This window comes from Anomalospiza imberbis, chromosome 3 (assembly GCF_031753505.1).
Source record: "Anomalospiza imberbis isolate Cuckoo-Finch-1a 21T00152 chromosome 3, ASM3175350v1, whole genome shotgun sequence".
NCBI lineage: Eukaryota > Metazoa > Chordata > Aves > Passeriformes > Viduidae > Anomalospiza > Anomalospiza imberbis.
This window is the reverse complement of record NC_089683.1, coordinates 27,199,858-27,217,901: the sequence shown is the minus strand read 5'-3', so window position 1 is coordinate 27,217,901 and position 18,044 is coordinate 27,199,858. Positions and strand designations below refer to the sequence as shown.

The following is an 18,044-nucleotide window of genomic DNA, read 5'->3' as shown; positions in this document are numbered from 1 at the left end:
TCTTTAAATTTCCTGCTATCAGAGAGAAAAGCCTTTTTTTTCTCTCATATGAAATATGAGCTAACAGGTAAAGAGTGGTTAACCTCTACCATACCAAATACAAATTGAACCATAAAATCCAAAGTCGTAATTTCTTAAAGTATTACTTCCCTAAGCTCACAGTATAGTCAACTTACAGCACAAATGATTGATATTTTATTGCTTCATCCTAAATAATACTAAAATTAATTTTAACTATGTATTAGGAAAATAGAGAAAGAGGGGGAAACAGCTCTTAACATTTGAATATGAAGTATTAAGTTAGAATTTTTTTGTAAGAATACTATTCCCTTTTCTCTTATCTGTACAAATGTTTCATAATGGAAATCTCTTCTTAACAGTGTTTTAGTATGCTGAAAAATCTATAATTAACTGTATTTTTCAGGAAAAGGAGAAACACATTACTAAAATCTTGAGCTGGGGCTCTTCTCATGTTCTGATTCTCAAGACAAAGTATGAAAAAGACATTCTAAAGCAGAGAGGGAAAACCTGAGACTGGTATAATTTTATAAAAATGGGGAGGGCTGGGAATGCTCTTATCCCTCAGTTTTTCTAGTTTGTCTCTATTTTTACAGTTTCCTTTTCTCTCTCTCTTTCTCTTCCTTCTAGGAAACTGAATCTTTAAAATGGTGGTAACCCTTGGCAAAATACAATGCCTCTCTTTTAGTTCTTGTCCAACAACCTCTTTATTAATTTTTTAAGTGACATAGAGTTTTAAGAAAAAAACTCAAAAATAAACTCTCATTGATACTTTTAGTTAAATAATTTAGATTTCAAAAGAATGCTTCTACTTGACTTTTGGTGACTTATTTCTAAATTGTGTTATGCAACAACTAAATTAGACTGTTGGACACAATTTGTGCTTTTCCCAGAAAGTATTGATTCTTATAGCAAGCCATTCTGAGACCATAAGTATTACAGAAATTCTCTTGCAATCAGAAGTTGCTATGAACTTTTCATTGTGGATGCAGCTATCACTAGGTGATCCTGATAAACAAGTTTTAGTGTATGGACCAATTTCTGTTATGTGTTATCAAGCAGTTGCATACTCTTAGTTGTGGTAATGGCAAGCTGTGAGTGAAGAAAAGATGGAAAGATTGCTGAGATTTAGTTTCCAATACAGAGAACATGTATCAAACATCTGAAACACTGTATTTTTTCCTTTGGTCTTGGAGTAAATTCTAGAAAATAGGGCTGCACCTAGTGCCTCAGAATCTGGGGACACTGGAATTTCTGTTTTGGGAAACCCAACCTGTCTGGTTCCAGGCACCAAATGTTCTTCCAGGAGCTGTGACAATGGGCTCAGAATGACAACCATTTTGATAGAAAAGATGCTGAACTTTCTCACAAAGACATGCACATTATTACCTGGGCATTAGCAACTGTTTAGATGTATGAGGTAAATACATTGGAAAGTTTTCATTATATTTTAAACTTCTGTGCATATTGGTCTAATTAAAAAGTAAAGATTGACAGCATATCTCTGAAAACAAGCGCAGCCAAGACACAAGAGTTGCAAATTCAGGTGAGTGGGGATACATGTTTTCATTCTTCCAAATTACTTTCCTGTAATGTGCTTTATTGTAAGGAAATGTTCTATAAATTTAAAGTAGGGATGAGTGAAAGTTGAAAAGAGGAGACTTGACATCAAGTAATATTTTGAATCTCTGGGTGCTTCTAAGGATATTTAGTTTGAAGTATTTTTGGAGCAGACTGTTTCTTCAACTTTCCCCTACTTTTGAGCCAAAGGTTGGCAAAAATGGCACTTTGTGGTGATTGAAGTGTACTGATGTGATAATGGTTGCATGCTTAAGATCTGAATTTGAATGAGCTGTTATGTTAAGGGAGGAGATAGCTTTGTTTTATGGAAACCAGTAGTTGATCTTCTGCATTTTCTTACTTTATTTAAAAAGTTACCAGCTGCAACACCAGGTTTGTAATTCAAAAGCAAGATGTTATTTTTGTTTGTCAGTACCTAGACTACTACTTTGGAATGTCACAGTTAATTCCCACAGCTCTCCTGTTACCTGAGATTTAATAGCAAACTGAAAGCTTTGGACAAGCTTTCAGGGGGGTCAAGTTCCTGTCAGTACTTTGGTTTAACAGGAATGTGTTCATGACCTTTTACTAGTCATTGAACAATTGAGCTAAACGTCAACCCAGATACACGTTCCAAAGGCTGATACTCAAATGTCTGTCACTAGCTGGATTAGTTATTTGGTTTATTTTGCACAAACAACCTAAGGCTGTTGTTTTCCATTAGTTTTCCTGTACTGTTCAGCACCTGTCATGTTGAAGATGATTTGATTGGCACATTTCCTAGTAAGCTCTCTAGGAGAGGAACAAAAGAAAGGTATAAACGGAATAAATGGCAGAGGTCAGGAAGTAGAGACAAAAAAAGACTTATCACCTATTATTAATTAGGTTGCCAACTGACTTTGGTTTGTTGTCATAAAATTATTGCTGGATTGGACCAGTATCAAATGTTATTTTATGCCTTAAATCCTTAATCTTTCCTTAGAAAAATCTTTCCTTATTCATATCAACAACTTTTAAAACACCTTGACTCTAACATTTGTTTATATTAATGATTGTTTTTAAATACCTCTTATGGTCTTCTAATGTCCATATTTATTGTAGCATCTCATGAAATAACATTTTGAATTTACTAAAAAGTATAAATTCACAGAGATTTCGATTTGTTATTGAGTATTTTTCCTTTTTTTTTTTTCCAAACATAATACATACATAATGTTTAACACTGTCCATACTCAAATGGAATCTCTGTGTCAATACTAGTAAAAGCCATATTGCATGTTTGCATGCCTCAGCATGTTACGGATGAATCTCCACTCAGAAAACTAACCCCAACAAAATTTACATTGGAATGTGAGAACTGTCATGTCTGAGCAGTGATGGAAATAATTGATTAAATTGTAAAGGCACAGGCTAGAATTTATTTGCATGTTAAATGTAATATGAAATCTAAAATAATTTTAAGAGAAGCCTGTTACTAGCATTAGCTGTATTCAATTTTGATAGAACAAAACTTTCACCAAAATATACATTTACAAAACATCTAATTTTAAAATTATCAATATCAAATGCAGCAATAATTATGATTTTTTAACAAAGCACCATTCTATGAAATGGTTGTGTATAGAGACCTGCAGTGCAAATAACAAGTGTTCCCATTTAAGATAACTTTCTTTGTGGTTACAAATTATAGTAGAGTCCATTTAGAGTCATAAATACGCAGCATGTCTAGATGCCAGCCATATTTTAAGCCGGAACTTGTACTGAGTGAAAATGCAAGCTTTTCTTTACTAATGGTGTACTACTCAAATATGATGAAAATCTTACTTTTTTGCATATACTTATTAAATGGTTTTAATATAAAAATAATTATTATAATGTAAAGCAAAAACTCATTACAACTTACTTAATTTTACTTGTACCAGCTGTTATAAATATGCTTTCTTGTTAATTTAACTTATTCATTATTTAAAATCTTACAGAGATAAGCAAATTAAAAAATGTTCTTTGTTTCTCCTGTAAGCCTTGCTTAAAATTTGAATTAAAGAAAATCTGGTTTATCCTTTATATCAGATGATATATAATTTATAATAACTTAGGGCAAAAAAGATATAAGTGGCTTGGAAGAGCAAATAAATATATTGGTCAGCATCTTTAAGATATAATTGTATAGGAAAAGATATATTAAAAAATAGAGAATTTAGAAGTCTAATTTTTTTCCTAAATTATAATAATATATATTATATATATATAAAATAACAATAACAATAACAGCAACAATAATAATAACCTAATGTTACCTCAACTTCTCTAGATCACTAGTACTTAATATTAAGTTATTTACCCTACTATTTTACAATTTTAACTGCATAATACAAAACACCACATAGGCTTTGTAACTTACGTAGCTAGAGTAAAATAAAGTATTTTTTTTTAATAAAGTAATACATAAAAATACATCAGTTAGTGATTCTAATAATAAGATTCAGTACAAATTTCAGTGATTTTAAAATAGTAGTCTTATCAGAATTAATCACCTGTAGTACTGTTTAGAAATTAGATTTTTAATTGTACTTTTTCATCACTTCTAAATCTATGTTTCACACTTTTTCACCTTATTCTTTTATGTCACTTATTATAATCGTTCTTCCAATTAACATCAGTATTAATAACCATATAGCCAACCTCATGACACTCAGGCCCAGAGGTGTTTCTTTGCTGTGAGTTAAGCAATCTGATTACTACAGAGTTATTAACTAATATTAGAGCAAGCCAGGTATGTCTTCTAGAGTAGCAACAACTGAGCTAATTGCAGACGTTCTTTGTGTCAGAAGTCAAATTTCCTTAATTTGTGGAACAGCACGATTAATACATTCACTCTTCCTACAACATATGAAGAAAAGGTAAATAATTCATTATCAGAAGACAGAAAAGTAGTGTATTTGCTAGGATTTCACTTGGCATAGGTCTTCTTTTAGCTCAGACTTCTATAGCAAAAATGAAAGTAAGTGTTAAACCAAATTAAGATGAACAGATATCCTGGTTTTGTTTTGTTCTTTTTTATTTTGTTTTTAAACAAGCTTGCTTATTTAGGATATAAATGCAAACAGACTTGCACAATGAAAACAATGACATAATGACAAATGGCAGTCTAATTTTGTCAGTTAATATGTATGATTATGCAAATGGTTGAATCAATAATAACTTTAAAATAAAGCCCTAAAGCAACAACTGAGAAAAGACCCTTAAATTAAAAAAGGCTGCATAAATAATGTTAGGAACTCAATATGGTTGAGAGCAATTGCAAATATGATTTCACAGATGCTTACATTTTTATGTTCACATTTATTTCACAAGGTTAAATGAACTGCTGTTAGCAGTAACAAAATGAAGTTGCATGAAGGTTTTCTGTAGGAAAAAAAGCCCTGATTCCTACAGACAAGAGTTTTGTAATGAGTTTTCTATAGAGACTGGAGTACATCTCCTGTTATGTGCCAATGATAAGTAGTCTTACAATAGGTTCATCTTGTTTGGCCTTAATAAAGGCCAAATAAATATAAAGGATAAAGGGTTGCATCCCAAGAAACAGTCTGGCAGAACAACTTGGAACACATTGAATAAAGGAATGTTTCTATGTCTCCTTTTGTGTGTTTCTGTTTCCAGGTGAGGTATTTTTTGTTCTTTCTATGAATTAAAAACTTTTAAATCCCCCCAAAAATTCTCCAAGTCTATGGGTATCTTTAAAAATTAAATTTATTCAGTTTTTTCCTCCAGACATGGAACACATATCTGGAGTATATATTTGTATGATAAAAATATCTACCAACATAGATATACACAGGACAGGATTGAAGATTTGCCTTGTTCATGATTCAGATATTTGTTGTGTGTGATGAACATGCAGTTTCTGTTTACCAGATGTTCAGCTGCCATTTCCTAGAGAAGTAACATTGACTAGGGCTTAAGGAAATGATTAATTCTTATTTACAGTTTTGGAGAAGGGAAATATGCAATTGCTCTTAAATGACAGTTTCTTATAACACACAAATTATTTGGATAAAGACATGCTCATGTGGTTTTGGTAATGTGTGCAAGGGATCAGAAACTTTTTACCCTAGCTGGTAAAATCCACTCTTCTTAAGCATACTGTTCTACATATTGTACAAGGCAGAGCTATGTACAAGGAATAACTATAGTGTTATGGATGCATTTATTGTGTTCTTACAGGACAAACAAAAGACAATTTGCACGAACCTAAAGGTACCATTTATTTTAACTTGTCTCCAATGGATAGTAAAACACAATTACAGTAAATAAAGGGAAATAACATATAAACAGATATCAAATTCTATTCCTTCAGTCTCTTGCTTGATCCACCACATGCTTTCTACTGTGCAGCTTTTTGTCATTTTATATTGTTGCTGTATGCTATGCCCTGACTGACAATCCCAGCTCTCTCAGCTTTTTTTCATCTGGGTGTGTCAATCTCTTACTAATGATACTGGCTGGACTCCAATAGCTCCATATCTCTCCTGGCAGCCCACAACTGACACAGCACTTAAGGCGTGGCCTCCCCAGGGCTGAGTAGAGGGAAGGATCACCTCCCTCAACCTGCTGACAGCATTCTTCCTAATGCAGCCCTGAATGCTCTTGTTCTTGGCCACAAGGGCATATTGCTGACTCTTGTCCAAGTTGGTGTCCACCAAGCCTCCCAGGTCCTTCTCTGTAAAGATTTGTATCTATAAAAACCCTTTTTATCTCCTTACATATTGTTTATTGCAACATTGCACTTTCAACTACTGTAAAACTATACAGAGATGAAATAATGTTTAAGAATTTTTAGGTTTTTTCTGCACATATGCATGATATGCATAAATGTGAGTGAGATTTTGTGCTTGATGTGACAATCCTCATGTAATGAAAAATCTGCAAAGAACAGAATTTCAGCATTTGATTGAAAGATAATTTTAGTGGGACTCGAAAAATACTGCTGCTTTCTAAACAAAACTATTGGCAAGCCTCCTTTCACTTCTCATTTTGTAATCCATTTCTTGAAGAGTTTTTTGGAAACAAGTTGTTATCTCACATTCCTAGTATATATGAAAATCTAACCTGACAATAGAACAGTTTTTAAGAGGTGTCTGATTGTTACTTATGGGTATGGGTTAGTAGTGCCCATTTTTTCCCATTTGACACAGAGTGCAGAGAACTGAGATATTTGGGTGTGCCTATTATCACAGATCACAGAATATTCTGAGTTGAAAGGGGCATACAAGGATCATCAAATCCAACTCCAAAGCAATAGCCCATATGGGAATAAAACCTTGGTGTTATTAGCACCATGCTGTAAACAACTGAGCTGATCTCAGGGTCAAAATATAATAGGAAACACCAACATGTGGACTAGTAATGTAATTTCTCTCAAATCTTTTTTCTTTCTTTCATCAAGTCCAACTGTCAATGTAGCACTGCCATGTTCACCACTAAACCATGTCCCAAGTGCCACATCCACATGTTTTTTGAACACTTACAAGATGGCAACTCAACCACTTCCCAAAGCACCCTGTTCCAAAGCTCGACTATTCTTTCAGTGAATAAATTTTTCTTAGTATCCAAATTAAACCTCCGCTAGTGCAACCTCAGGCCATTTCTTCTTGTTTTGTCACTTCTTACCTGGGAGAAGAGACTGACCCCCATCTTGGTACAACCTCCTTTTAGGTACTAGTAGAGATGCATAAGGTCTCCCTGGAGGCTCCTTTCCTGCAGACCAAACAACCCCTGCTCCTTCATCCACTACCTCTAGGACTTGTTTTGCAGACCCGTCACCAGCTTTGTTGCCCCTCTCTGGATTCATCTAGTGCCTCAATAACCTTCATGTAGTGAGAGGCCCAGAACTGGACACAGCATTCCAGGTGTGGCCTCACCAGTGCCAAGTACAGGGGGACAATCCCTGCCCTGGTCCTGCTGGCCACACTATTGCTGATACAGGCCAGGATGCCACTGGCCTTCCTGGCCACCTGGGCACACACTGGTTATGTTCAGCTGGTGTCAACCAACCCTTCCAGGTCCTTTTCCACAGGGCAGATTTCCAGCCACTCTTACCCCAGCCTGTGGCACTGCCTGGGGGTGTTGGGCCCAAGGGCAGGAACTAACACTTGGCCTTGTTGAACCTCACACATCTGGTCTTGGCCCACTGAACCAACCTGTCCAGATCCCTGTGAAAAGCCTTCCTACCCTTCAGCAGACCAACATTCCCACAAAACTTGGTTTCATCTGCCCACGGTCCATGCCCTATTTTAACTCAGAAAGATACCATTCAGTTTGATTTCTTGACTTTTAAAGTTTATATCAGTGGATTTAGAACATCCATGTCACAGAAATCATGGATGTGTTCCAAGCATGCACAGCAATGATGTTCATCAACGTGAGCACAAAATAAGCAGAATGCAGTTGGGAAAATATAAGTCACAAATATACTATGTACAATTTGGTTCGTGCAAAAGTTGATTTGACCAGATAAGATAGAATATACATGTAAATAATTTCATTTGAAGTACCCGTATCATTGGAGCTGTTCCACACTCCAGGACAATCAAACTGAGTGTGACTTGAAATTGTTAACTCCCTTTCTTTTTTGTTAATCTTTGGTCCAATAAAATATTTCAAGCTTTTAATTTGTCAGAAGAGTGTAAGACTATCATTACAGAAAGGTCGGGGTCAACTGCTCAATCTGGACTCCCTTCAGAGTTCTGACTCTTAATTTATTAAATTTTTAAAGTGTATTAGAAAATTAAATAATTTCCCTTTGCTTTTTATATAAAGATCACAGCCCTTATATCTTTGAAACTTAATTTTCTCTGCATATTTCTAAATTTCAAAAACAAAAATCCTAAAATGCAACAGTTATTTGCAGTCTCTAAACACATGGAGATGTCACAATGCTGGTACATTACACATTTCACCATCATGCTGTGGCAATTTATTTATGCACTCCTGTTTTAAAACACTCCTAATGTTGTTTTGCTGTCTGTTAATGTCTTCCAATAATTAGTAATAATACTTTTGTAATTGCATTAAAATATGAAGAGTAACAGGTTGTTTATTTTACTTAATGTATTACAGAGATACCAGTGTGATTGCTTGCCTGGATGGGAAGGAAAATTTTGTGAAAAGGAATCAAATGAATGTAATTCAGAGCCTTGTAGAAACAATGGCACCTGCATGGATCTTTTCAACAGTTATCGGTAAGAGGTGCACCTCTTCACTATATGATCATGTTCCAGGAAGGCCAGGCTTCCTGGAACATGAATTAGTAGCCATCCAGCCATTATTTTGTTTCCCAGCTTGGGAAGTAAGTGTTATTACACAAATGGGCAAAGGACTTGTGTCATGGACACAGTGCTTCACTGTACTTTCATGTGAAGCCAGCAGATATAATAAATGGTAGATGTAAAATTAAAAATAAAAAAAAAAAGAAAAGAAAAAAGTATGATTTAAAAAACATGTACCAAGTAACCTAGTTTGGAACAGTACTTTGTCAGAGAAAATATAGTTTCTCTTTCTGTCATATTTGCCCTATAAGCACAAGAGATGATTTAAAGAGTAAAAGTAGTGGTAGTGGGCAGTTGGTTGAAGAGATTATATCATTGCTGCCATCTTGTGGTTTAAAATACCAACAAAAGAGCAATTTAACTAAAATTTATACCCCCTCAGACAAAGCATGAGGATTTGACACTGATCATATTTTTTTAACTTAAACCCCAATATTTATTTCATGCATACATACATTTTTGGTTTAAAATTATTTTATTACAGTAGCATGAGGATTAAGATTCCATAAACAATCTAGGAATCAGTTTCTTCTCCATGAAGCCAGGGTTCTTCTATATTATGATGTCAATACTTGAAGAGTCTTGTAAATTCTTAATAGACACTGATGAGGCTGCATATACAGCTCAGTGTAATAACGGTACATGGTACATAGTCTAGTTGTTGTACAGTGATAATTTTCCTGATGCTACAGACAATAATCAGAAAGGAAACTAACCACAGTTGACAATGGAGATATTATTCCCCAAATAGCTAAACATAACTAAGTTAAATAAGATAATATATATAACATTTTAAAAAAATTAATTTATATTCAGAACTTAACCAAAATTATTTGTGATGTCCTAGAGCTGTATTTTATGTGGCATTAAACTTCTTAGTTTGGTAACTTTTTTTATTCTAATTACAAAAAAATATAGAAATGTTGAGAAAACATTAAAACCCTTTTAATTGCTTTTTTCCCACTTTTTAAAACCTGTTGGAATGTAAAAAATTTTGTTAAAGAATTTTATTTTTGTGGTTCTTATTTTTCTGATGCTCGTAGTTCTTTGTAGTCTACTACCCTCAAGGACAATTCTAGGTGAATGGATATTTTGCAGCCATGAATCCTTACCGATCCTTACATTTTCCCAATATTTCCAAGCTCTAGAAGTATTATATGTCTTACAGAAGGTAACAGGGCTTCTTCTGATTTTACTCATAGCTGGTTCAACTACTTATGCACAAATCCAAGGACTTCCTATTTTTTATTGAGAATAAAAATTCTCAAGAAGTACTTTTTCTGGATTTTTCAAATACTGAACTGTTACAGAAGATGTTTAGAACTGTTACAGAAAATTGATTGGAAGCGTAAGCACCAGGCATATTTTTTCTCAGAGCTATTTGTCCTAGTTGACATAACGGAACAGGAAAATTAGATATACCATTGAATCATAATATACAAGGGGCAGGTTACACAAAACAAAACAACATTTTCAAAGATATCTGGAGTTGAAAGTGACTGTGAGACTTGGCAATACCAAGGAAAATTAGTATAGCTCAATGTTCTATTTTTATATTATAAAGCAATTTCATTTCAATTGTCGGAACACAGAATGTCCCTTGGACACTCTTGGATGTTCCGGGCCCAGGTCAGAAGCATTTGAGACCCTGGAATGCAGCCACAGACCCCTGTGGCTTTGAACCTGATCCATGGAACAATTTACCAACTTTGCAGGAAGAACAAGAAATCACAAAAGTTTAGATATTATAGTAGAAGTAGTCACAAAGTCAAAGGAAGAAATTCTGAGTGCTGTACAGGGGGGGGTTTAGGCCTTGTACAGAGGGGTCTGAGTTTTGTACATGGGGGTCAGAAGTTCTAAGATGGAGGGACTTGGGCATGCCCTGTCCTCTTTCCTTCTTCTTCCTAACCTCCATGCTCTTGGTGATGTTGGCACTCACAGATTGGTTTAGAGTAGAAAGTCACCATTCAATATAGATGATGGGCATTGGGGAAAAACTATAAACATCTAATACATAATATATGATATAAAAGAGGGCACTAGCCCCCTGGGCATGGGAGTGTGACTTTGCCTGACTGCTGAACGGACCGCAGCAGCTCAGGGAGAAATCTTTTAGATAACATACAATAAACTACATTGAGACTGGACAACTGAAGACTACTGAGTCTTTCTTTGGAAGCTTGGGTTGGAGGAGAGACTTTTCCACCTCTCCAGGCCACCCCAATCAGGGAATGAGGCCCAACAACAACTACAGACCCTACATTCAATCATTAGAGCTGTCCTTGTTTGTATTCAGAATGCTAAAAGACCATAATTACACTTAATTTTAAAAATGTGCTGTTTTTATTACCTGTGCTAAAACTTTTCTCTTAAAAGCTCTAAGAGAACAAGACAAAGGGTTTATGTTATGGTAGCTAAGCAGTGGTAGCAACTGGTACCTGAGCCTGAGGAAATCCAGCCATGTCTTTAAACTTAAATGTATTTTTTAAAATAGGATAACTGGATTATAGCTGCCTAACAGAAAAGAACATTGCAGTTCTTGAGCTGTGCCCTGGCATTGTTTTGGACAGGCATTAGTCTGGACCAAAGTTAGGCCAGCAAGTGATCTGAGAATGCATCAGTGATAGGTAATGAAGTTTTCTTGCCTGTGGCCATGTTTTGGTGCTGTTTATTTTCCTGCTGTAAGTTGAGCTGCTGGAAGCAATACTCAGAATATTTGAATTTCTTTGAAATTTGCCCCACCACAACTTGTACTTGATACCACTTACAACTTAAATTAATGCAAGGGATAGATAAATTTAGCTTTCTTTTATGTTTTGATAATCTTCATTAGTTTACTTTCTCGTAAATATTTGCAAGTCCAACTGAGAACATCAGTTATTTAAAAACTAAGTAATTTATTGTGCAACAGCTTAAAAAATATATTTTTGTATAGAAAGAAAGTGAATATAATGCAAAAGGAAACATTTTCTTACCAAATTCAAATCTGTGATAAAACAATAATTATGCAAAACATAATTACTATTTTAAAACTTCACTTTTTAGTTAATTTTCTTTATCTGAGGCTATTCATTGTTGAATCTTGAAATGAAAACTATCTGGCAAAACTGAAGTATCAACAAATCTGTGACACTGAGTATCTTTCTATGATTCCATCATAGAAAAGTAAATCACATCCCAAGTGGAAATAAAGGAAAATAAAGCCTTCTCAGATGCATATTTTTATTTTAAAAAATCAGGTAAGAAAGATTCTGAACCAATAGTCAAGCTTGAATTGTTGGATGTGAATAGTTTTTAATATGTCCCCTTTCATTCTACTTAATTTATGTTCAGGTGATAAAATAAGAAATATCTTTTTCTTCCTTCTCAATTTTCAGTTTTTCTCATGGCACATGATAAATATATTAATTTAGAAAAATTTCATGCATATATTTCATACATATATTTCCAGTGCCATGTGATTTTATTTCTCATGGTAACATGAAATCTCAAACTATGTCTCTGAACATTTATGGAGAGATTCATCTAGTATCAGCTGAATTCCTTATTTCTTCTCTATTGTATTGATAATTCTGAGGTTTAGCCTTAGTAACATAAAACTCTAATTAAAGCCCCTGTGTCTCCTTTTTGGTTACCAACTTTTGAGTGAAAATCTATTCAACTCTTCTTGCCAAATAACAGGCAACATAATTCTATGGATGAACTGGAGTTTCTAATGATGTAGAAGATTTTGGAACTTGTCTGTAATCATTATGATATTAGAACTTGGAGAATTAATCAAGTGTCTTTCCAAAATACTCAGTTCTTTCTGTATATTCACATTGGAATCCACAGATTCATTTTATCAATTCTTGTTGTTAAGTTTTTTTATAAAGAATAAAAATAGTGCCTTGCTGCTGCTTTTCTGTTTATGACATACAAGTAGACTTCTCCATACTAAAAAGGAAATTAGACCTACCTAAGTATATTTTCTTATGTCATTTATCTATCTTTTATGTTTTATGACAGGTTCAGTGTTTGCTTCAGTTGAGTACGGAAATGTTATCCTTTGTCAGCACTTGAAGCCATCTACTAAGACACCTTTTTATTATCTCAGTGTAAACTAAAGTCCAATTCTTAATGCTATCTTACCCACTCTTGATACTTTATTTTTGCAATCAGGGTCTCTTGCTAATTTGTTTGGTTTTTTGTTTGTTTTGATTTGGAGACAGACATTTTTCCTGCCTGCTCATTCTAATCCTTGATATTTTCCTTATTGCATGTTTTCTCACATCCTGTTTGTGCAATTATATCACAGGCCTCCATTTACCCCTTCACAGTTATGGATGTCATAAACCTGGCTGTGTTATATAATGCTGAAAGCTCTCCTTCCCACTAAGTTCTGCAAGGACAAAAGTTGGTAACTGCCAACGTCACCTTAAAATTTGAGGTTCGAGTTCCTTAAGGATTTCTGAGAAATTATTGCTAATGAGTGCAAAAAAGTTGTCTGCATTTAAATTTTCTCCATTTAAACTCTTCTGTACTTTATCTTGTCCTGTAGGAGGCCATGGTTTTCCTACCTCCCTTTAGATTCCAGCTGAAAGAATACTTTATACTCATAGAAGAGGGTATTTTGCATGATTTCAGAACTCATCTCAAACTGTGCTAGTCTTCTTTAGCAATGCTTCTTCAATTAGTAACCATGCCATCATCATCTTTCTTTGTCTTTACTTAGGTAATGATTTATGCCAACTGACAATTTGGATAACCATACTGTCAATCAGAGTTAGATTTATCCTGCCTCCTTGTTGTTACTTTCTCAGTACATTTCCAAGTACAACACCCTGCCCTGTTGCTTCCCTCTTTGCTCCTTAACATTTGAAGCCACGTTTTTTCAGAATAATAAAATAGCTTTTCATTAGTGTAACTCGTGCTAAGCTCTTAAAAAAAAAAGACCAGTCTTAAGTCATTAGGATATATTCAATGTCATGCATACTTAAATTGCAGTACTGTTACAGAAAATCAGCATACTGTTTTGCTTCTTTTTTCCCCTTCTGGAAAGGATTTATTTAGAAAAGCAAAGTCAAAATCAGCCACTGCATTTTCTCAGAAATATGCAAGAATTGCTCCGTGCCAAGTTGTAGAAGCAGATGATTCCTAATTTCGGGATGTGTAAATATCTGAAGGATCTATAAGTAAAAGCAAGCCTATTTACACAGTGTATTTTAAAGTTATGTTCATCTCTAAATGAATGAGTTTTAAACTATAATGGAATTCTAAAGGAAGTAATGATATTATTATAATTTTAATGCTGTTTTCAGTGTGCCTTCTGTTTTTACTCACATTATTTTTAACTACTGCTATACTCTTCCTTAATTATTTTCCCCCAAAAGCAAGAAGCATCTTTTCCCATAGATGAGTATCACCTTGGTATTCAATGATCCCAGATTCCAAATGCTTAAGTATTTTATTGCAAGCAGCAACTCTTATGTGTCATTTCTTCAGGGTTCTTTGGCCAATTCTTTCTCTCTTGCTATAGAAACATTTCCCAAAACATTTGTCTGTTGCATTTCTGACTTATCTTTCATTCAGAATTGTCGGTTTTTTCTTCATCTTATACCAAGTTATGTACATATTTATTACTCAAAACCACCTTTAAAAGATTCATATGGGCAATCAGGAGTTTACTAATGAATTAGCTAAAGAAGTGTGTGAAAGCACAAACATGTGTTTCCTCTGCAGACAGTAAGTGTTTTATAGTTCTTCTCTGGTAATACTGCTAGCAGCTCGAAATGTGTAGTGTGCTTGTTGTTATACTGCAGTGAAATGAGCTTTAGGGGTTCTATTGCCTTTAGCAAAAAAAAAAAAAAAATTGCTGTTCTACCTCAGCAGCATCTAACAGTCACTGACATTCTGCACTCCTTAGGGTATATTTTTGCCATAATTCAACAATCTTCTCAAAGAACAAGAATATTTTTGTGTAAAATCCCAATAAAACATTACAATTTGAAACAAAACACAATAAGTACCTGGAAAATACCTCCCCCCTCCAAAATTCGCTCATCAATTTTTTCTTCCTGAACAGTAGCATTGTTCCACTTGGTATATTTAATCATTAGGTGATATATTTAAATAAATGTTTTATAATGTGTTTTGTTTATAAACACCCAAAGAAACACAAAACCATAATTTTATGAAATCACAGGTTAAATGGAGGGAGTTTAAACCAGTTTCTAAAATAATAAAGTACCTCAACCATAGCTTTGAGAATGTATGAAATGTTAGTTACCCAAATTTATCATTGCTGTAGGGCAATTAAACACTTTCATTGCAAATAATGTACTAATACATGAGCAGAGCTAACAAACAAAGCTGTTTGTGCAGCAGTTTATGGGCTCTGGCTTATGATATGCTAAGCTTCCTGGGCATTCCTGGGGTCATCAGAGGACTACTGTGAAACTTTGAAGAGCTTCAGGGTGCCTGGTGCTCCCCAGAAGGGATAGCTACAGAAGGCTGTGACTGCTAACAAGCTGTAACAGTGTCCCACAAGCTTTGTTGCCAACTTTCCTTGATTTATGGGGACTTGAAGCTTTTTGTTTCCAGATGACTCCACATTAAGGACAGCCAAGCATGCTTTCAGCAAATGCTAGAAAGAGTGTATATAACTGCTAAGCCCAGAGCACAGCCAACAGAGTAGAAGGGGCCAGAAATTCCACTGAGGACACTGTGTACTTAGGTAGTGAGGTGCTGCAGGGCACTGTCACTGACCATCCACAGAAGTAACTAGATCAGCCCATTAGAGACCTCAAACCAGACTGAGCTCCTCAGGGAGGGTTCTGTAGGCCTGGAGCTGCAGTAATGTCTGGAGCCTCTTTATGAGGCTGGGATCGGATGATGTCCTTTCCTGGAAGAAGCACTTGTATGCTGGAGAAGGATCTGTGTTGCCAAGTAAAGGAGCTTCAGGAGGCAGTCAGCAGTCTGTGAAGCTGAGATGGGGACAATATCATACTCTCCAAGACCCCCACAAATACAAGAACCTGAACTCCCAGACACAGTTAAGGAGAACCAGGAAGAGCCTTTGCATAAGATTTTAGAAATGGAAACTCCAGTTAGAATGAAGGCTAGAAGCCTGTAAGCTTGACAACAGGATGAGGGTTCCTGTCCTATCTGAGCTCTGCCACTACAGAGTAGGCTCAGTGAGCCGGTAGCAGGGGACAAACTAGAAGCTCTGTCCAGTGAAGCATCTAAATCAGCTAAACCTGAGTCACGAGGCAGCAAAAGAAGGAAGGATGAGTGATGGCAAACACTGGGAGACTCTCTGCTGCAGGGTCCTGACAGGAGATAGCCATAGTCCTGAGGGAAATGGCTCAAGTCCTTGTGAGGCCAGTCTTGATTACCTCTAAAAAATCTTGGTGACAAGGAGAGGTTCCTAAGGACCAGAAGAACGGTTATGGAAATGTGTCAGAGAATGGATGGACAAAGGAAGAAAAAAAGAAGGCTAGGAATGGAGAATGTGACTGCTATTTTCAAGAAAGGCAAGAAGGAGGATTTGGGCAACTGTGGACAACTTAGCCTTACTATGGTCCCTGGAAAGATGATGGATCAAATAACTCTTGAAACTATTTCCACACACATGATGGAAAAGAAGGTGCTCAGGAGAATGTTTTCACAAAGGGGAAAGCATTCCTGAAGATAGCATTAAATGAGATTACTGGCTTGACAGAAAATGAGAGGACTGTGGATGCTGTTTCTCTTGACCTTAGCAAGACTTCACATGCTACCATAATATCCTCATAGACAAAACATGATAAATTGTTGGACAAAAAGACCATATTCAACATAATTCATCCTCCCATCACATTATGTAGCAATGACACTAAAACTGAAATTCAATGGCTTTTCTTTTGTAGCTACAGCTCTGGTCAATAACAAAAATGCTGCCACTATATAGTAATCTTGGGTGAGATGTCGTAGGATGTGATGATGTGTGGGATGGTGAGAATTAAAAATAGAATAAATAGAATGCACAAAAAGAATGTCTGAAAAAATTTTCAAGACAGATTTCACTACCTCATTATTTCTAATCCTAGTATTATAATGCTTCTGTTGCACATGATTCATAATAGACTCATTCCTTCTTGTTCTTTTGCCCTTCATTTAACTCCTCCCTTAAAGAACATGCACGTTTTTAATTTGGAAAATCTTAATAAAATAGGAAGTTTAAATAAGCAAATAAACAAAAAATGCTGCTGACACTTTAAAAATGGCTCATTAGAAATGAATAGGAAAACCATCTGTCTTTGTTAGCTACAGATTAGATATTTCATGCATCAGCAATGTCTAATGCATGCACAAAGAAACAAAATTTTTCAAGGATTATGGGCATTGCTGCTGACATTATATTCTTTTGAACCATGGAGAATCAGTAATAAACAGTTCCACATAAAAGGACAGGGTGTAGATCCCATTCTCATTACTATAAAAACTGTACTTTTTCCTTTGACTTGAGAGGTCATTAGTAAAATCTATGCTTCACTTCTTAGAAGAGATTTCATTGGTTTCATAGGCATTGATACTTTTTCCTATGTTCTTAAAGCAATTCTAAACTGGTCAAAGGTCAGAATTTTTGTAAATTAAATGTGTCAGTTTTAATGTCAAGATGTTACATGTGTTTATTTTGTCTTGAAATTACTTCACAGCCAAAAGAATACCAAGGTTTCATCTTCAATTATAAGGCATTTTTTTTTGAAGTAGAGAATTATTTTCAGAGCATAACAGTCACAATATCTTAAAAAAGTTAGAATGGGATGGGAACTAAAATATTGGTTTTGGAGAAGAGCATTATTTTATATTTAGAAAAAATCAATTTTGAAAAAGTATTAGTTACTCAGATAAAACAGAGTATTAGAAATAATTGGTTATATATGACGGTATAATATGAAACATATGTACACATGTAAAAATGATACATTAAATGGTTCTAGTAAAAGTAAACTATACACAATGAAATTAGAAAATCAACATTGGTTTCCCTACCACTAGTTTCTATAGGTAATAAAATTTTAGTTAATTGTCTTTTTGGATTTGTCTGGGACTTACACTGTGTGTGCTCTGTTAGATCAATAGAAGCATTATAGGGGTTTATTTAGACTGCAATTA

At 34.9% G+C, this 18,044-nt stretch overlaps 1 protein-coding gene across 1 annotated transcript in view; it reads left to right on the top strand.

Annotated features, from left to right (window-relative positions):
• Positions 1–18,044, top strand: part of EYS (eyes shut homolog) — an 809,794-nt gene that overhangs the window by 350,146 nt on the left and 441,604 nt on the right. Inside the window, exon 22 of the mRNA XM_068183727.1 lies at positions 8,698–8,819. Coding sequence (XP_068039828.1) covers positions 8,698–8,819 — 122 coding nt within the window. The remainder of the gene's footprint in view (positions 1–8,697; positions 8,820–18,044) is intronic.